Consider the following 21,277-nt stretch of genomic DNA (forward strand, 5'->3'; position numbering starts at 1 on the left):
ACCATGTGGGTGCTGGGGATCAAACCCAGGACCTCTCTAAGAGCACGTGCTCTAACGGCTTAGAGTCCTTTCTGACTTTGTCCTCTTCTCGTGGGAAATCAGAATGGGTCTTAAGCTGAAGGTCCACGTTAGGGCCTTGCCTTTGGTACTTGTGTGTTATATTATTTTATAGAGCTGAGGATAGAACTCAGGGCCTTGAACATCCTAGGCAAGTTCTCTATCCTTGAACTGGACTCGGAGCCAGGCTGGTGCAGTTTCAGTTCTGCTATATAACCAAGGAGAATGATGCCTAACCAAAGTAGACTCAAAAAGTCACACATAGGGCCGGAGGGAGAGTCAAGACTCAAGTGCATACTGGTCCTGCAGAGAGGGCTGAGTGTTGGCGTGGTTTTTTGTTTAGTTGGTTTATAATTATTATTTTATTGAGTTTGTGTACCTTTCCCTCCCTTCCAACCCATATTCCATCCTGATCCCTTCCAATTCCCCAGTGTTAGGTAGGAGAGAAAGAAGGTTGGAGGGAAAGGGGCCATAGACCTCTTTTGGCCAACAAAATGGACTACTTCCTGCAGATTAGGGGTGTCTGGTTCCTTGGGGCAAGCCCATCATCATCATCAGGATATCTCCAACTTCTTCTATCCCTTTGCTCTCCAGCACTTGACAAACGGCAGCACCAGCCACCGGGAGCAGCAGGGGTGAGCAGCCACCTTCTGAGCACCTCTCACCCCTCCTGGGGCTCTGGCATTTACTCCCTTTCCAGGGTCCCCAGAATTAAACTGTGTGCAGCTGGCAAAAATCAGGCCTCTCCTAGAGTGCAAGACAATTATAGTTAATAGACAAACAGTCCATATCCCACACCTAGAATTAAAACAAAAAGATATCCACATAACATAGTTAGGTTAAAAAAAAACAAAACAAGCCGGGCGGTGGTGGCGCACGCCTTTAATCCCAGCACTTGGGAGGCAGAGGCAGGTGGATTTCTGAGTTCGAGGCCAGCCTGGTCTACAAAGTGAGTTCCAGGACAGCCAGGGCTATACAGAGAAACCCTGTCTTGAAAAACCAAAAAAAAAAAAAAAACAAAAAACAAAAAAAAAACCAACAACAAATTCTCACGACAACTAAGTGGACGTCAGTTCTCATCGTCCACAGCAGGTAGCTCACAGCTACCTATGACTATAGCTCCAGGAAATCCAGAATCCTCTTCTGGCCTCAAAGGGCTCTGCACTCATGTTCACACATGCCCCCAAACACACACACATATATTCATTCTCTCTCTCTCTCTCTCTCTAATCCTCTTCTGGCCTCAAAGGGCTCTGCACTCATGTTCACACACGCCCCCAAACACACACACACATATATTCATTCTCTCTCTCTCTCTCTCTCTCTCTCTCTCTCTCTCTCTCTCTCTCTCTCTCACACACACACACACACACACACACACACACACACACACATTAAAATTAAAAATAAAAATATTTTCAGAGTCATACATCACCCCACTGGATGCCCTGTGCTGAGGTCACAGTAGGGAAGAGAGCATGTATTTATTTCTCTAGACTTTGTGTTTCAGCAGTGGAGGTCCAGCACTTGTGTCATGGCACCCTGACAGAATCTATAATGGGTGAAACTTAACTAGAGGTATCTTTATTGTGCCAAGAGCCCTGATGATTTCAGACTTGCAAGGCTTGTGTTGAAACAATGCATGAGCTGGGCTTGGTGGCACATGCCTTTAATCCCAGCACTTGGGAGAGAAGTGGAGGCAGGCGGATGTGTGTGAGTTCAAGGCCAGCCTGGTCTACATAGCAAATTCCAGGACCGCTACCCAGAGAGACCTTGTCTCAAGGGGGGAAAAAAAAGACAAGAAGGATGAGAACTGTCTGTCATACAGTGACTGAGGGCGGTGTGTATGAGATGTGGGGACTTGGCAGTCCAGCAGAAGTAAGGAGTGTGGTGAAGAAAGGAGGTAGGCCATGAGCCATGCATTATGACACTCAGATGTGCCCACCAATGTGTCCCACCAGTGTGTGTGTGTGTGTGTGTGTGTGTGTGTGTGTGTGGCTTTATTTTATCTTATTTTACGTATATAGGTGTTTTTACCTGCATGTATGTCCGTGTACCACATGTGTGCCTGGTGCTCACAGAGGTCAGAGGTCAGAGGTCAGAGGGCATCAGCTCCCCTAGAACTAAAGTTATAGATGGTTGTAAGCTACCATATTGGTGCTAGGAACCAAAGCTAGATCCTCTACAAGTCCAAAAAGTGTCCTTAACTTCTGAGCCTTCTCTCCTGCCACATACACACACACACACACTCCTGGGTTTCTTGCATGTTCTAGGCATGAGAAAGTCAAAATGGCACCTGACATTTTGGTTACAATAACTCCCTGTGGGATGTAAGAAAACATGCAAGCCTTCATATATCTGATGTGATTCTTAAGTGCAGTCTAGTGGAGATGAAAAGCCTGGGTGTTCAGTAGCTATAGTGCAAGAGAACATTGCATGAGGAACCGGTTCTGCTTTTCAGAAAACTCATAAACCCCCTCTTCCCGTAGCCACTGCTCCCATAGTGTTAGCTCTCATGACTCTGTCTTAGAAATATAGACTAACATTTCTTTTATATTATTTTTCAGAGGTTTATTTATTGTTATATGTAAGTACACTATAGCTGTCTTCAGACACACCAGAAGAAAGCATCAGATCTCATTATGGATGGTTGTGAGCCACCACGTGGTTGCTAGGATTTGAACTCATGACCTTCGGAAGAGCAGTCAGTGCTCTTATCTGCTGAGCCATCTCACCAGCCCCTTGTATTATTTTTGAATTCTGAATTATGTGTATATGTGGTGGTGGCGAGGTGTATGTGAACATACACCTCGTTCCCGGTGAGGCCAGAAGAGGGCACCAGATCTCCTTAAGAGTCGTGGGCAATTGTGAGCTGCCCAACATGGGTGCTGGGAACTGGACTCAGGTCCTCTGGGAGATCAGTGTGTGGCATTAACCAGTGAGTCAGACCTTGGCTGAAGTTTCTAATGTAGGACGTATTGACTAGCTCCACCTGTAGATTGATAATGCCGAGCCGATACCTTGAAAGAATCCTTTCTCAGCTCCCAGTCCTTCAGGTTTCCCCCTGCCAAAGGCTCTTAGCGTGCTCTGTCTAGACAGGGAATCCGTTGGGGCTTCATTGCCCCGCTCCCATTTCCTGTTCCAGTTCTCCCCATCAGCTCAGCTTCACAGTCTCTACTACAAACTCCTTCTTTACGAACAAACCCTTCATTTCCTGCTAGGATGACCTAGTTGCTTCTGAAGGAGACCTCTAGCCAGCTCTACTCTTTAAGCATCAGCATCACTGTATTCCTGGCTGGGCTCAGTGCAGCCATACAATACCCAGCATGTTGGGTCTAGGCTTTCCCAACCATGGGTGTAAAAGCAGCCCATCTCTTCTCACCTGCTTTCTACTTCCCTTTGTTGCCTGTGGGGTTTGTTTGTTGTTTTGTGTTGGTTTTGGGTTTTTGGTTTGGTTTGGTTTTTGTTTTTTTGACATAGAGTTTCCTGTGCAACTGTCCTGGAATTTACTCTGTAGATCAAGCTAGCCTCAAACTCAACAGAGATGCCTCTGCCTCTGCCTCTGCCTCTGCCTCTGCCTCTGCCTCGAGTGGTGGGATTAGAGGCATGTACCACCATGTCCGTCTTTTTACTGTCATTTTTATCTTTGTGATTTATGCCTAGGTAAGGAAATCAGTAAGGTCCCAGGCTAGAGAGGTGGCTTAACTGTTAAGAACACTTGTTCTTGTAGAAGACCTGGGTTAGATTCCCAGCACCCATCTACACAGCAACTTACAGCTCTCAGAACCTCTGGTTCCAGGAAATCCAGCACACACAGTGCACAGAGACATATCTGCAGACAAAGCACTCACACCATAAGCGTAAAATAAAATTTAAAAAAAGGAATATTTTTTCAAAGAAATGAATAAGTCCTCCTACTGTTTTAGCAGCATGAGTTCAATCCAGTGTGTAACTAGAAGTTCTCCCTTGATAGTGTGGAGACAATGGTATGGGGCTCCTGGTTGAGGTATGCCCTATTGGACTTAGCACTTGCAATCACATGCTAGAGCTCACGAGGGGGGAGGACCTTGGGGTTTTTTGCATCTTTTAACAATACCTTTTTTTATGAGGTATAACTGTGAAAGGCTCACATTTCACTTGTCAGTGGGGTGGGATAACCCAAACATCAGGGACCTTCCAGGATACAGGGAAGTCTACCCCCAGCTAGGTATCGACTCCTATTTATTGTGACTCTCTTTGCTGACCTTGCTGTTGTTTATTACTTACGCGCAGGATGACGAGAGCCTGAAGCACCTCACACATGAGGAAAAGGACGTTATCCTGTTCTTTGAAGAGACTCTTGATTCCCTGGAATATGACTTTGAGGAGCCAGCCCTGTGTGACAGTGGCATTCACTGCCACTCTCCACAGTCTCTGGAAGAGAGCCCTTCCAGCCACTCTGAGCCTGAAGATGTCATCGATTTAGTACAGCCCGCACCTGCGTCTGGGGAAGCTGAGAGCCTTCCAGATGTGCCTCAAGTAACAGGTGAGCCATAGCCTACAGCTCCCAACACCTTTGACTTGGTTTGGTGGAGCACTCCAGACACGTTCGCGCTTCCTGCTCGGTTTGCCTGGGCTGGTCAGTACAGACACTCTTAAAGCTTCTAGAAGGGAGTCTCTGCAAGGGAACTGTAAGAGGGACAGAGGGAGGGAGGGAGGGAGGGAGGGAGAGAGAAAGATTAAAAAAAAAAAAAGAAGAAAGACCAAATGAACATGTAGGGGTGTGTGTGTGTGTGTGTGTGTGTTGGGGGAGCACCTGATTTGTTGTGCAAGATTATATCCCATTTTTAACGAAAGGTTATCTGAAGCAATCAAGAAAGGGCAGAGAAGGTTCGAGTTGGTACTGAGCAGGTAAGTACCAAGAGATAAGCTTATGCCCATTGAGTTATGAGGTAGAACAGGAAGGAAATAGTCAGGGGAATTTTCTCACAGCCTTTATTTGCTGATGGGAACTTATATTAAAAACAAGAAGACACCTAGGGAAATGTAGGACAGGAAAGAAGAGAGAAAACACGTGTGCACGCACAGACTGTCAACACTGGGAAAGAAGGGTATATGGTGAGATGAGGTCTCCCTGTACAGCCCAGGCTGGCCTGGAGCTTGATGGGTAGCCCAGCCTGACGCTCAGTCCTCTTGTCTCTGCCTCTCGAGTGTATACATACCACCACTCTTAGCTTCCATACATCTTTTGAAGCATTACTCAAAAGCTGCCATCACACAGGCTCCATATAAAAAAGAGAGCATGGTTTGCAGCCAGCCCTTGGGGGAAGGGACACTGGACTTTGCATTTCTATTGAGCTTCTGTTTTGATGCTTAGTCCTAAGGTAATTTGAACCTGCTGATCCTTTAAAAAGATTAGATCACACAATCACACCGAAGAAAACAGGTTTGGAAAATTTAGCACTTGTGCCCTGCAGTTCTCTAACCTATCTTCATAGCTTTTCTGATTTTTTTTTTTTTTTTTGAGGCAGGGTCTCTTTATATAAAATCCTAGCTGTTCTGGAACCCACTGTGTAGACCAGGCTGGCCCTGAACTCACAAGAGATCTGCCTGCCTCTGCCTCTGGAGTGCTGGGATTCAAGGTGGGCACCGCTATCCTCCTTCAGTGTCTCCTTTGTAGTGTCCTTAGTGTCCCCCCTGCTGAGGTGGTCACTGCTTGGCTCCTGGGGATCACCTGCCCCCAGGGTGATGGATCCTCAGAAACCTTTTCCAGGCTGCTTCTTAACTGGATGATTCTGGCTCTAGCTAGTCACCACCCTGTCAGGAATCTGTTGGTTCTGAATGTGTGGATCTGGGACTAAATGGACTGCCTCCTCTGTAACCCATGCATCAATCAGGACGAGCGTTTTGATTAGACACTGCGGAGGTTCATAGAGTGTCCCACTGGCTCTCAGGAGTAGCGTGGACAGGAGCCTGCATGTAACTTTTATTGGGGCAAAATTTATGAGACCTCTCTTCTTTCAGGAGCCCCATCTGATACAAAACACGGCACTCCATTTCTTGAAGGTGGGAAACAAGCCGCTGAGAATTCCCTGCCACCACCAGACTCCAGGGGCCCTGAGGTGTTTCCTCTGCCGCCCTCCCTGCCTGTCCCCACTCCCTCTGCCCCGCGAAAGGAGCTGATGTCCCCCTCTCCTCCAGCAGAGCATCCCAAACTGCTGCGTTCTGTGCCCACTCCTCTGGTGATTGCTCAGAAAATATCTGAGAAGTTGGCCAGCAATGAAGCCCTGTCTCCCACATCCCCATCAAAGGAAGGCAGGCCTGGGGAATGGAGGACGCCGACTTCTCCAGCTTCTAGAAACGGAGACCATGTCGGCGTGTGGCATCGACACACGACCCAGTCGGCACCCAAGGTCCATCGCTTCCCCAGCAACATAAGCGTGACCAACAGCGCAGGCAAGGACTTCAACAAGACCATCTCCAAGGCGGCTGTCAATGTGCAGGAGCGCAAGGCCCAGGTCCTGGCCAACATCAACGGCGTGTCCTTCATCGCTGCGGGCGACACATCATCAGAAGAGCGGTGGCAGAAGGCGGAGGAGCAGAGGAGTGGCTCTGCGGATGGAGCACGCACCCTGGGCAGAGCGGGCATGGCCGGCGAGCCCGGGGCGCTGCGTGCAGGAGTCCCGGCCAGGGCGCAGCAGTCCCGGGCTGTGCAGACGGAGCAGCCACCGGCGCTGGCGAACGGCTTCCAGAGCGTGCACGAGGCCCTGCGCAGCGAGCCCAGCTCCTTCGTCCCCACCAGCAAGACCATCACCTTCCGGCCTGAGCCCGCAGTGACCAGCAAGCTGGCGCGCCAGAATGCCAGCCGCAGCCTGTACGAACCGCGCCCGGACGGCAGCCAAGATGCCCGCAAGCGCACGGGCTCGCTCCCCCGGGCGGTGGGTTTCCGGCCGCAGGGCATCACAGTGCAGTTCTCCGGCCGCGGCTCCACTGAGGAAGCTCGGCGCGAGGCTCTGCGCAAACTCGGGCTACTGAAGGAGAACTTGTGAGGGCCATGGGTGAGACTGCTGGAATGGCCTGGGTAGAACTTGTATGTCCACACTGGGGGGGTCCAGTTCTGGAGCTGGGTGGCACGAAGTGCTGCTTGTCGGGAGAGAAGCTTCTGCCCCAATCCCAGTGCAACGCGGAGTCAGGAGACCAGCAGGGCAAGGACAACGCCCCCTCCCCCTGCCCCCCAGATGTCCTTTTCCTTTTTCCGGGTCCCGGAATTAGGACCTCTGGGCCTCCATGACTGCAACTTGGTCCAGACTCTGATACTCAGGATTCCCTCTCCTCTTCGAAAATAAAAAAAAAGAAAAAGAAATGCTTGTTAAATTTTTATAGTGTCATTATACACTTTGAGGTCTAGCTGTTGTGTGTTTGTTTTTGAAGGATGGAAGTTGGCACCTTACGGACCAGGGTTTGTTTCTTAACATAATTTTCTTTGCCCCATTTTCTTAACTAAAACTCTAAATGAACCCATTCGGGTAAGATTTACTGTAATTTTGAATCGTGAAACTTAAAAATGAGGTCGAGTTTGGAAAAGATAATTTTTAGAAAGCAAGTCTCATTTGACTCTCTAAAATCTGCTCCCGTGACAGGTAGCTATGCTAATGAACATGTGAGTATCGGGAGTCTTCGTACGCACACTCATTATTAATTACTTAAGTACCTGCTTCTGAAGACACCACTATCTAGAAACTGCAGGCTGTGAGCGCTTCCTTTTCTCTAACAGATACCTTGGCACTGTGATGAGACACTAAGAATTCTTCCTATTATGGAACTCTGCTAAGGATACATGACCCTCCAGTACAGTGTGCTCTGTTCCCAATTAAAGCAACATTTCCTGATTTCAAATAAGCAAGATAGTTCCTGTTTTTACTTAACATTTTCCAGAATTTAAAGGGAAATTTAAATCTTTGTCACCTCACTAGCTCTGTGTTACAAGGTGGCTAGAAAACAGAAGAAAATGATCTGCTAGGCTATGTTCTGTGAGCAGCGCCTCCTGCTTGATTTGAAGGAGCACACTGAACTCAGTTGTGCAGCATGAAGTCTTCTTCCAGATTTTGTCTTACAGAGTTGTGGCCACTGTGTTATTATCCAAACCATCTAAGGCTGGAGTCTCCAACTTCTAAAAATAGCTAGGGAAGGGCTGGCCCAAGAGCCACACCCTTCTGCCTGCGGGGCCTTCCAGCACTCACTGTAGCAGAGCCCATTGGTTTTCGCGGTGAGTTTTACCGAGACTCCGACTTCTAATGAGCTGTTGAAGGACACATTCCTGGTGCCCCGCTTAGCTTGTAAGTTACTTACAGGGAATGAGTGGGTTTTATTTCGTTGGAGCAAGGTCTATCAACTGGCTCAGCCCTTGTTCTCCTGAAGCCATCTCAAACATTTTAAAATTTAAGGAGGGGCTTCAAACTTTCTCAAGTGCTTTCAACTTTGCTGTTACTTGGGATGGGTTTGCTTAGAGGGGCCAGGAGGTCCCTTTTGACAAAGTAAGATGCCATACACAGTGTTTGCTTAATGACTGAAGGTCTCAATACAGCTGTTACTGATCCTTTATAGACAATTCTTTTTCTTATTGTGAGTAGAATGAGTGACTGTATATTAATATATTCTCATAATTATATCTTGAAAAACAAAATTTTGTCTTACCTATAAGCTACTATATTATGTTATGCACGATATTTCCTCTTAAAGGGTTATTTTTTTCTATTATTTATTCATATTTTTCTCTATTTAATCTATAATGACATTGACTGTTACTTTAGCTGTTACTTATGTCCAAAGCCCTAATTAAAGTCCCCTTCTTGTGATTCATGAGGACCCTGCTGTGTGTCTTGTGTGCTGAAAAGCATTAGTTTCTGTGTTGCAGTTATGTGACATGGTATTCTTAAATGACATCTAATTCCCAGTACTGAAGGACCGTATTTCTTTTTTTTTTTTTTTTAAAGATTTATTTATTATATGTAAGTACATTGTAGCTGTCCTCACACACTCCAGAAGAGGGCATCAGATTTCGTTATGGATGGTTGTGAGCCACCATGTGGTTGCTGGGATTTGAACTTGGGACCTTCAGAAGAGCAGTCGGCACGCTTAACCACTGAGCCATCTGCCAGCCCAAGGACCATATTTCAAAGCAAGATTAAAATGAAAAGGAAAGGTGGACCTGAGGTTCCCGGTTTCTCTTCAGGTGACATTTATAAACTTCTCTTCATTTTTAGGAAACTCTATCATACTACGTAAAAGTCAGAAAACCACACCACCACCACCAACAACAATTTCTCTTTTGCTTTTAGGAACCTTTCTTTATACAGATGTCCAAACTAGAGTCCTGCAAGCCAAAGCCCTACCTAGCGATCCCCAGAGAGAAGTATCAGCTTCAGTTCTCAGTTCTTGCCTCTTCTCTACCACCTCCACCCCTACCTAGTGTGCGTGCTTATCTTCATAAAGTAACAGAGCCTTTGGTCGTTTCTTTGCTTCCTCACTGAGGTTACACTCTCTTGTAAGGATGCTTGAGGAGAAAGGGAAGGACGCTGCCCACTGGCCATGCTGAGGCCTCTGCTATGCACTTAAACTGATCGTGGATTCCTCAGCCACGGGAGGGGACACGCAGGCAGGGCTACGGGAGCAGATTTACGACTGTAGAACTCTTTGCACGCAGCTAGCAGGGAGCAGGACCACATTCAGAGCTCGCTTTCATAAGGAGCTTGATGGAAACCTTAGTATCAATTCAAAACAAAACCAACAAGTGTGTTTTCCCCAAATCCCCAGGGCTTTGATTATGGGGATCTGACCTTTCCCAAGATTCAGTAGTGACTTTAAATAAAAAAAAGCAGGTGATACCAGCTCTTTAACATGTATTAAAGAGGAAGAAAGAGGGGCTGGTGAGATGGCTCAGTGGGTAAGAGCACCCGACTGCTCTTCCGAAGGTCCAGAGTTCAAATCCCAGCAACCACATGGTGGCTCACAACCATCCGCAACGAGATCTGGCGCCCTCTTCTGGAGTGTCTGAAGACAGCTACAGTGTACTTACATATAATAAATAAATAAATCTTTAAAAAAAAAAAGAGGAAGAAAGAGAAGATAAATTTGACAACGTACTCTTATCCAAAAAAAAAAAAAAAAAAAAAGTGTGTGTGCTACAGCTGTTGTCCTAACCCTGACTCACATACAATGGGGCCATTGTTCAGCTCTGGCTGCTTTATCGATGTGACCTGGCAAGATTAATAAACTTATTTTTGCCCTAAACTGTTCCCTGTGTTCTCAGACTTCTGTCATCCAATAGTGGTGCTGTCTGGATGAGCAGTGGCCTTTTTCTCAGGGTCCCCTGTCCTCGCCCTGGTCCCCAGCCAAGGCTACTGGATGGAAGGAGGAAGGGGAGGGGTGTGAATGTTCACCTGGAGAGGTATCTGTTCCCTCTGAAGTGACAAGTCACCAAACAGGTTCTGTGTCTTCTCTTCAAAACAAGGCTTTCTCCCCTGCCTTTAAAGTGTGGGGACACATGCCCTATCTTTTTCTAATCTGCTAGTCGGACAAGCCCTGCTTTCAAACACCTGAGAAAAGAAGCCAGAGCTGTGTGTGCGTTGCCATGTCCTGGGTACGCCGCAACTCTGTGACCGAGTTTGAAGCAGAGGCCCACTCTGCACTTCAGCTGCTAGCCTGCCATTCACCCTCACGGCACCAGAATCACCAGCTTTCTCTAGGCATCAAAGCCCGGGGAGGTGTAAGCTCCTCTGGGAATCCTGCCTCTGCAGAGATGCCTAGACACATCACATACTTTTAGGCTTAGAAGGAATTAGCTTTTGTGGGTGACAGTTGAATTGCTTTTAAAGGTCACTTGATTCAGAAAGATCCAGAAAACAAACAAATAAACAAACAAAAACAGAAGAAAACTGTCCTTCAGAGTCTTGTTTCCTAAGACTTCCGGCTGGACATGGCCACTAACGCAGCCAGCACCGTGTCAGCCCCACTTTGGAGGTGAAGGTAGGCAGGTGAGTTCAAGGTCAGCCTCAGCTAGTCTGAGGTCAGCCTGGACTTCATGAGAGCCAGTTTCGAAAACCAGCAAGACCTCAGAAATGACAGTCACCCCAGTGACAGCAGGTTCTACACACACTCCCTCCTGGTGACTTCCCTGAGAGGGATAGACAGCCAGGAACAACTCCCAGGAACAGAAACTCTCCTGAAGTCTTCCTCTTTGTCCTCTGAACTATATGAGCCTTCTGTTGTGCAACCATAGGAGGAGGAAGGAGGCATAATGGGGACTTCCAGAAAAGTCCGTGTGACCCACAATCCATCCTCCAACCTCAAGTAGGAGAGCAGTGCTCAGTGTCATGTCTCTCAGAAATTTTCTGCCAGTGCCCTGAGTCATCTGCCATATGTCTTCTTTCAGGCCCCACTGCTTTAAGGTATCCTGGGATCTAGAACAAGGCAGGCTAAGAGGGGTCTTCATGTATGGTTAATGCAGGTTCTTGAATGCCAAGGGATATGTTCTGAAAAACCGCAGTATGGTGCAGTGGGAGGTGGTGCCTTAGAGGGCCCACGATGAGGCATTCCCCCTGAGGTACCAGCCATTCGATGATGATGACGGGTGTAGTATAAAATGAAGTTTATTTTGGGACATGAGAAGGGAGATTAAGAAGGGAGTGAAGGAAGAAAAAGAGAGGGGGCAGAAAACGGAGAAAGAGAGGAGAGGGAAAATAGTCCTTTTGGGAACACAAGAAGAGAGAGAGGGGAGGGGGAGAGGGGGAGAGAGAGAGAGAGAGAGAGCTTGAGCAAGCAAACTGTCCTTTTTAGCAAGCTAGGGCTGTACCTGGCTGTTGCTAGGTAACTGTTGGGTGGAGCTAACAAGCTTAGCCTAAAATTCTTGGAGCCAACTGTGTCCTCACTGGGGCCATACTTCTGAGCTTCCAGAGCATTTGGAAGGGAACTCCAGGTTATAGGGGAGCCACTCTTAGGGTCAGGGCTCCAGTCCCCACCGCAGGCTGTACCTTCCTGCTGTAATCATGGATGAAAAGTCACAGCTAAACCTAATGGAACCTAGTCACCAACAGACAGGTCACACACAAAAAAAAAAAAAAAAAAAAAAAAGCTGGGCGTGGTGGCGCACGCCTTTAATCCCAGCACTTGGGAGGCAGAGGCAGGCAGATTTCTGAGTTCGAGGCCAGCCTGGTCTACAGAGTGAGTTCCAGAACAGCCAGGGCTACACAGAGAAACCTTGTCTTGGAAAACAAAACAAAAACAAAACAGACAGGTCACACTTCATAAACTCTGAGTTCAGAGTATGTGTGTGCTCAAAGCAAACCTGCCAAGGGTACTAGCCAAAATTCTGGAGATGCTTTCAAAGGGTGAGGCTGAGTGAACGAGGGAGTTGGTGGGGCACACACACACACACACACACAGGAGCACGAGAGAATGTGTATTCTCTCATAGCGTGGCGACTTCAGCCCTTGGCATCTTTGATTTCGCTCATTAGGTGAGTGTATTGGCCTTGGGTGTTGCCATACAGCTAAAGGTCTGACCTTGTTAGTAAAGATGCCTCTGGGTCTCTGTGGCCCTTGGGAGATGACGTAAGCCCCCAGTTCATTTGGAATCATTGGCTTGCAGGTTGTAGGTTGTCATGACAGCAAGTTACAAAGACCTCTTCAGCTTGTATCTCATTCTATTGTCCAGTAGTTTCCTGGTCCATGAAACTGAATAGACTTTATCCCCTTTCCCCCTACTTGCTTGGTGTGTGAGCATCTGAGTTTGGGGCAGATGGCCTCTGCCTTTGTGACGCAGAATGAAGAATGCCCTAGGGAACCTACTATGGTGTTTTAACTAAAGTGTCTCTACCTCTCGCTTGCCTTATAAACCTAGCCGTGCTTCTGAGGCTTTTGTGAGGTTCATTTTCAGTTTACTAGCATGCAAGCATGCATGCATGCATGAGTGTGGTGTGCGTGCGTGCGTGTGTGAGTGAGTGTATGTGTGGTGTATGGTGGGTGTGACAGAGGAGGATATCAACTGTACTCTTCTATGATCCTCTTCCTTCCTCCCTTGAGTCAGGGTTTCTCTCTAAACTTGGAGCTTCCTGATTTTCAGCAAGCCCCATTGATCATTGTCTCTGCCCCTGGCCCCCAGTGCTGGTGTTACAGGCACATGAGACCAAGGCTGACTTTTTATGTGAGTTCTGGCGATCCCAATGCTTGAGTAGTGAGCACTCTTCCCCCAGCAAGCCACTGTTACCCAGCTGCTCTCTCTCTCCCTCTCTCTCTCTCTCTCTCTCTCTCTCTCTCTCTCTCTCTCTCCCCTCCCCAACCCCTGTCGTTGTTTTGAGAAAGAATCTCACTATAGAACATAGGCTCTCCACAAACTTTCAGTCTTCCTACCTGGCCCTCCAGCACGCTGGATCCCCAGTTCACTCTAAAAGAACAGAACTAAAATGTGTATAATGTCAAACAGTCAGTGTGAGTGAGACCGTAACTAAAAAATAGCACTTGCTATTTGTTTTTTGAGACAGGATCTCACTAGGTAGCCTAGGCTGACCTAGGCTGGCCGATCACATTCCTGATTCTTCTGTCTCTAGAGTACCTTGGGTTACAGAGACTCATCCACAGGCCCAACTTAAAAAAAAAAAAAAAAAAAAAAAAAAGAAAAAAAAAAAAGCCGGGCGTGGTGGCGCACGCCTTTAATCCCAGCACTCGGGAGGCAGAGGCAGGCGGATTTCTGAGTTCGAGGCCAGCCTGGTCTACAAAGTGAGTGCCAGGACAGCCAGGGCTATACAGAGAAACCCTGTCTCGAAAAACCAAAAAAAAAAAAAAAAAAAACTTGTTTTGTTAATCTCTAAAGCATGGAAGGTGCCAAATTGGACTGAGTTCCTTTATTCAGCAAAGGCTTGTATCTGTTTCACAGAGTGGGCACAAAGTGGTGATAAATACCTTTATTTGCTTATAACTACCGTGTGTGTGTGTGTGTGTGTGTGTGTGTGTGTGTGTGTGTGTGTGTTGCGATGGCCGTTACAGGAAGGTTCCTCTCTATCGGGTGCTTCCACTGCCTGGTCCCTGGGCTGCAGACATCTTGCCTCCCACACCTCTCTTGATGTTCTTCAAGCCAGGCCAGGACTGTTGTCTGGGTTCTTCTAGGTGTGGCGCTGGCTGCACCTTGCCAGGCCATCAAGGGGGTGGGGGTGCATCCTTCCTATTATCTCTCCAAAGAGCTTGTCCCCCCTTCTCTGGAATCCCGTCCTGCTCGCTCCCAGGCTTGGAGTTATGGTCCTCCTACTAGAAGACTAGGAGGGCTTCTCCTTGTGAATAAGGAGAGCCTGGGTCATCTTGCCTCTGGGCCTGGAGCCCACACCGCTGAGTCTTCAGGGAGAGGGAGGCAGTGTGCCAGGCCCTGCATCAGGGGCAGGAGCCTCTGACCTCTGACTTGGAAGAACCACTTCAAGGCAATACCTTTGTTCCATGTTCCCAGCCCTTCTCCCAGAACTTGATTTGAAACCCAGAATTGCCATCTGTGTCGGGCTTCTAACCAGCTGGGTGGGAACTCCAGAATGGGGGTGGGGTTCCAGCTGCCCACTGCAGTCCTTGGAAATCACCCAGTTCCTGGAAAGGCAGGGACACCTCAGTGGGGGCTGTAGTCAGGGCTGCAGGCTCCAAGAGGGCACAGGTCCCATTCCTATCTAGTCCCATGCCTGTCATGATACAGCCATAGTATGTGACCTCGGCCCCTCTAAGCATCTTGGCACAAATGAGGACAATTCTGCCAATGCCCATAAACGGCATTGCTGACATTTATGTCCCGTCCTGCTTGGAGGTGCCTGCATCAAAGAACACAGTGTTTCCGGCTTTGGGAGGCTCTTACCCTATGCCTAAACTTGTTGCTATTTTTGTGATTTTTCCCCCCTCTGGGAATAACTACCTTCTGTGCCTTTAGGCCAGATTGTAAAAAGAACACCTCCGCCATTTCCTTTAAAACCTCCCTCCACCCCTCCACCCAGTCATCGACCTTCTACAGCCTTAATTCTAGGGATGATCTGCTATTTCCAAAAACCAGATCCAGCCAGGGGTGTGGGTACACATTTGTAATCCCAGCACTTGGGAGGTGAAGGCAGGGGAGTGTACAGTGATCCTGGCCTAAATAGTCTGAGGCCCACCCAGACTACAGAAGACTTTACACAAACAAACAAATCAGTTCCACAGGATCTCAAATTTTTGATCCTTGGATTTCAGATTCCACATAGCACTGTGCAGGGCTTCAGTGAGGAGGAAAGAGACACGGAAAAGGCTAAGCACCTTGAACCTGGGCGTAGAAAGGCTCTAAAAGCCCGGAGGGAGGCTGTGAACTGCGTAGCTGCTACATTGTAGCAGTAAGGGCTCACCCTCTGCAGGCCATTGCTAAGGCACCTAAGCCGTCCTCCCTGGCAGAGTCTGGGAGTGGGGGTTGGGAGCCAAGCTCTGCCCTGAGGCTTCAGATCTCACACAGAGCACCAGCCTCTGAGGCCTCAGCCTATGACGTGCTCTGCGCATAGGTGATCTAGATGAGCCATACTTACGTCTCAGGGTCATGGCAGGGCCTGACTGAGCATAGGCTTAGCATGTGCCTGGCTCACACCTCTGTCACCACAGCCATTGCCTACACCACAATGGGGAAGTCTCTCATAGCCCTGGGGACCTGAAGCAAGACCTGAAGTGGCAGCCACAGCGGGATAGAGAACTCTGGCATTCCACGGAGGTCTCTGTCTAGCTTGCAGCCTGTAGCTCCTGGCTTCCTGCTTAGAGACACAACCAACTGGTTTAGATTCCACAGGGGAACCGAGCTGCAGGACTTGCCCACTTTCTAAAAATATGAGTCCTGAGTGTATTTCCCTTCTCTGGGGCTGGGTTCGCTTGCCTGGCTTCCTGCTCAGAAAGCCAGCATTGGACAAAGCACACATGTGAGCTCACAGTTCCAGGCTGCCTCCTTTCTTGGCCTGCGGAGGACTCTTTCCACAGCCTCCCTTCCAGGCCTCCTCCCTAGAGGCAATGCCAGCCCAACTCTCCCAGAAGACTGGGGAACCATGTGGCCAGCAATGGCCCTCAGATGTGTCCCATACATACTAATTTTTTTTTTTTTTTTTTACTATATAGACCAGGCTGGCCTGAAACACAGATCCACCTGCCTCTGCCTCCCGAGTTGCCTCTGCCTCCCGAGTGCTAGGATTAAAGTTTTAGAGGCACGGCCAGAAAACAGAAAGTGTGTCCCTCTCCCAAGGTAGATGAAGTACCCTAAAGTGCTGGCCTACAGTATCTTTGAGGTGGGGGTCCCATTACATTTTCTAACCTTTGCACCCACGGTGTACCTATTGTGGCACCCGGCACATAGTAGGTGCCAAAAACAGCAATTAAGTTGAATAGTTGTGAGAGAATAAGCATATTACAGCAAGAGTCTGCTACCAAGAATAGTCTAGCTCGGAGAACAGAGACACAGAGGGAGGTGATCACTGGAGACCCCCTTCCCTGACAAGGGCCAGTCTATGTCTCCTGCATCTCCAGTACATGATCTCTGGGTTTCCCTTGAATGGACCAAAAGGATAGGTGTTGGTTGTGGCCAGCCCTTCCTGGATACATCCTACTAGCATTCGAGTGCCCTACTATGTGCTGTTCTGGGAGCTGATCACATAATAGTGAGCAGGCAGTTCAGGCTGCTTCCTCCATGGGCACTGCAAAAGGGTTAAATGTGGGACTGCAGAACTGAGGGCAGGGGAGGTGGCCAAGGTGATACCTGGAGGACAGCGCCAGAGCTGCTAGAAACAAAAGGGAGAGAGAGTGAGCTCCCGCAAAAGGAATCACACTGACCAAGACTCAGAGCAGGTCAGGAAGAGGAAGGTGTGTGAGGGACAGCAGCCTGTACCACCACTGGACAAACACTCCCCCTGAGTGAGGAAGGGCCTGAGGAAGAGCCATGCTCCCTAATCACTCAGGTTGTACAACCCAACTCAACAAACAGCATCATTCAGTACACCATAAAATAGAAGCAAAAAAAGGAGGCCCTGGGGCTGGCGAGATAGCTCAGTGGGTAAAAGCACTGACTGCTCTTCTGAAGGTCCTGAGTTCAAATCCCAGCAACCACATGGTGGCTCACAACCACCTATAATAAGATCTGATGCCCTCTTCTGGTGCGTCTGAAGACAGCCACAGTGTACAATGTACTTATTTATAATAATAAATAAATCTTTGGGCCTGAGGGAGCAGAGCAGACTGGAGCGAGCAGAGGTCCTAAACTCAATTCCCAACAACCACATGAAGGCTCACAACCATCTGTACAGTTACTCATATACATTAAAAAAAAAAAAGAAAAAGAAAGGAAGAAAGAAAGAAGAAAGAAAGAAAGAAAGAAAGAAAGAAAGAAAGAAAGGAAGAAAGAAAGGGCCCTGTTCTTGAACTTGTTACTGTGTGAAAGGTAGGGAGAGAGCTGTGGCCAGGACTAGGTGGAATTCCTGACAAAGCAGGTGGGTGGGGCCCAGGAGTAGAAGGACAGTGTCATCACAGGCAATTAGGAGTTGGGAATGTGCCAGGTCAACTCTAGTCTCTCCACACTAGAGCCAGAGGGTTTCAACATCCCTGCTTGCAATCAAAGAAAAGGAAAATGCCCAACCTTCCTAGGAGGGCGCAAAACATAAAAAATACTGTATGTGTTACACTACATGGTGCTAGACCAGTTCCTCCATGCAGCACCCATGGTGCTCCCCCATGCAGCACCCATGGTGCTCCCCCATGGTGCTCCCCCATGCTACTCTTATTGTACACCACACACTATAATACTGTTTAGCAAATGTTTGGGAAACCGAGCCAAGGTTTATGCAGCTGGGAACAAGGAGCCCTATTTGTTCAGCTCCGTGTTTGGGGTCTCAGTCCCATGCTGTGAAAGTGTCATTTCTAAAACCGGTTCTCTGTCCACCCAGTTCCCAGGTTGCATCCAGGCAAGTGGAGGCAGGGAGGGGCCTGTGGGCCAGGCTAATGACACTTAATGGGAGATGGAGTCTCAGATGCAGACAGCAGCCACACTGGCTGATCCTCTAATGACAGAGAATGTTCGGTGGGTGTGGCTCCTCCTGTGTCGGTTGGCCGCCTTCAGAGGCGTCATCATGGGAGAGTCCTGATCAGACTGCCCGAAGTAGGGCCTTGAACAAAACTTACCTTGGGATCACACTTTATTTTATTTTTTTAAAGATTTATTTATTTATTATATGTAAGTACACTGTAGCTGTCTTCAGACACACCAGAAGAGGGCGTCAGATCTCATTTCAGGTGGTTGTGAGCCACCATGTGGTTGCAGGGATTTGAACTCTGGACCTTTGGAAGAGCAGTCAGGTGCTCTTACCCACTGAGCCATCTCACCAGCCCCACACTTTATTTTTGAACGCTTGTTTAAAAGATGCATATCCTTTTAATTATTTACGTGTGCCTGGGTCTGTATGTTGATATGTGCACTGGTGAGTTCAGACGCTTATGCAATCTAAAGCAGTAGCTGAATCCCCTGGAAGTGGAGACAAGGCAGCTCTGAGCTGCATGACCTGAGCCTGAGTACAGGGAAACAAACTTGGATCCTCCGAGAGAACTCACTCCTCTTGAACTGTGCGGAGGAGAGAAGGCCTGGAGGTGGAGACTGGTATATCTGTGAAATAAAGATGAGCTTGGGTCTGGCCCTGCCACACACACGCTGGGCACCCAGCTGGGCCCATGTCACTTCCCATCTCTCCACTATTCACGGGACTAGCCAGGAGCAATTAGACCATGCTATGATAAGAAAATCCCCCTAAGGTTTTTGTATCTTAACAAAATGTAGCCTATTTTACTTACAGCCATCCTTTAAGCCTGGTACTCCTCCAATGGCTGTGTAGGAAGTGGGGCCTCCTACACTGGAAATTGTTGCAGTCAAAAGGATGACTCTGACTGTAGACTTGTCATCTGACAGTGGCTTTGCTATGTGAGTGAGCTCAGCCCTCCTTCTTGCCAGCTTTGGCATTTCTTCTTGCCACAGGATCCCTCTCACCAGAGAGAAAACCCTCACTAGATATACCCCCTGACACACACACACATCTTGGATTTGCAGAACTCAAGACTGTGAGCCGGCTCTCACAGCCATTGCAGTACATTGAGCTCCATAGAGACAGCGCCGGGGCAAGCGCGAGCCGGACGGGCACTGGGCGACTCTGTGCCTCGCGGAGGAAAATCAACTAAACATGGGCAAAGGAGATCCTAAGAAGCCGAGAGGCAAAATGTCCTCATATGCATTCTTTGTGCAAACTTGCCGGGAGGAGCACAGGAAGAAGCACCCGGATGCTTCTGTCAACTTCTCAGAGTTCTCCAAGAAGTGCTCAGAGAGGTGGAAGACCATGTCTGCTAAAGAAAAGGGGAAATTTGAAGATATGGCAAAGGCTGACAAGGCTCGTTATGAAAGAGAAATGAAAACCTACATCCCCCCCAAAGGGGAGACCAAAAAGAAGTTCAAGGACCCCAATGCACCCAAGAGGCCTCCTTCGGCCTTCTTCTTGTTCTGTTCTGAGTACCGCCCCAAAATCAAAGGCGAGCATCCTGGCTTATCCATTGGTGATGTTGCAAAGAAACTAGGAGAGATGTGGAACAACACTGCAGCAGATGACAAGCAGCCCTATGAGAAGAAAGCTGCCAAGCTGAAGGAGAAGTACGAGAAGGATATTGCTGCCTACAGAGCTAAAGGAAAACCTGATGCAGCAAAAAAGGGGGTGGTCAAGGCTGAAAAGAGCAAGAAAAAGAAGGAAGAGGAAGATGATGAGGAGGATGAAGATGAGGAAGAGGAAGAAGAAGAGGAAGACAAAGATGAGGAAGAAGATTATGATGATGAATAAGTTGGTTCTAGCGCAGTTTTTTTTTCTTGTCTATAAAGCATTTAACCCCCCTGTACACAACTCACTCCTTTTAAAGAAAAAAATTGAAATGTAAGGCTGTGTAAGATTTGTTTTTAAACTGTACAGTGTCTTTTTTTGTATAGTTAACACACTACCGAATGTGTCTTTAGATAGCCCTGTCCTGGTGGTATTTTCAATAGCCACTAACCTTGCCTGGTACAGTCTGGGGGTTGTAAATTGGCATGGAAATTTAAAGCAGGTTCTTGTTGGTGCACAGCACAAATTAGTTATATATGGGGACAGTAGTTTGGTTTTTTTTTTTTTCCTTTGGTTTTATTTTTGGGTTTTATTTTTTTCATTTTCAGTTGTCTCTGATGCAGCTTATACGAAGATAATTGTTGTTCTGTTAACTGAATACCACTCTGTAATTGCAAAAAAAAATTGCGGCTGTTTTGTTGACATTCTGAATGCTTCTAAGTAAATACAATTTTTTTTATTAGTAAAAAAAAAAAAAAAAAAAAAAGACTGTGAGCCAGTTGAAGCTTGTCTTGTTTATAAATGACCACACAGTGTTATTCCAGAACAACAGCGTGTGACAGACTACAACCGTTCCCAAAGTGTCCCTGCAGTAGAGGAGGGTGAGGCACTGAAAGCATCTGGTGGGCCAAACCTGGATGGCATCTCTCCTCCTACCATCTATCTCTGGACTGGGTTCATCATATCACATCATGGGGATTGTCAGGAAGTCAGTGTGCTCCCACGAAGAGACAGCTATGGAGAGCGTGGAGCGGGGTCTGCACGACCCCACTGCTGAGGGCTTCCATTCATGCTCTATTTTGGAATGAGGGCCAGGCAAAGTTATATGTTGGAGCCACTAAGACCTCCCTGTCCTCACAAAGTTTAGCAAGTGACACCCATAGCTACAGCAGTTACAGCCTTGGACGGTGACAGGGGCATAGCCTAGAGCCAGGGCAAGTAGGGAAGCGCTTTTACAACTAGTCTCCCAAAACAGCATCTCTGTGTGTGCACAATTGTGTGTTTCTGGGGCTGGAGAGGTGGCTCGGTGGTCAAAAGCACTGGCCGCTCTTGCAGAGGACCAAGGTTCAGTTCCCAGCACTTACATCAGGTGGCTCACAGTTGCCTTGAACTCCGGGGGACAAGACTCTCTTTTCTGGCCTCCACAGGCCCTTGGACACATGATACACACACTCATGCAGAGACACAATACTCATAAATACACATATAAGTAAATATATTTAAAGTCTATTGTGATTGTTACACAAATTATATTTATTGAAAGTTGTATTTATTAAGCGGGGGGAGGGGAGGCTTTTTTTTGTTAAAGTGTGGCTCACA

General features: G+C 47.9%; 1 protein-coding gene and 1 pseudogene across 3 annotated transcripts in view; both read left to right on the forward strand.

The window, feature by feature from the left end:
- The window catches only part of Proser2 (proline and serine rich 2), a 34,916-nt gene extending 24,960 nt beyond the window's left edge, over positions 1-9,956 (forward strand). For 2 of the 3 annotated variants that reach the window (XM_021153463.3, XM_085835213.1), the window contains 2 exons: positions 4,330-4,582; positions 6,061-9,956. In XM_021153463.3, the coding sequence (XP_021009122.1) occupies positions 4,330-4,582; positions 6,061-7,085 (1,278 nt within the window). In that variant the 3' untranslated portion in view covers positions 7,086-9,956. The remainder of the gene's footprint in view (positions 1-4,329; positions 4,583-6,060) is intronic. The other variant, XM_021153455.2, reaches the window with a different exon arrangement.
- A 9,215-nt stretch (positions 9,957-19,171) lies between these two features.
- LOC110289870 (high mobility group protein B1 pseudogene) lies at positions 19,172-20,249 on the forward strand (annotated as a pseudogene).
- The last annotated feature ends 1,028 nt before the right edge of the window (positions 20,250-21,277 follow it).

Source organism: Mus caroli, unplaced genomic scaffold (assembly GCF_978045245.1).
Source record: "Mus caroli unplaced genomic scaffold, Mus_caroli_1 scaffold_2, whole genome shotgun sequence".
Taxonomy (NCBI): Eukaryota; Metazoa; Chordata; class Mammalia; order Rodentia; family Muridae; genus Mus; species Mus caroli.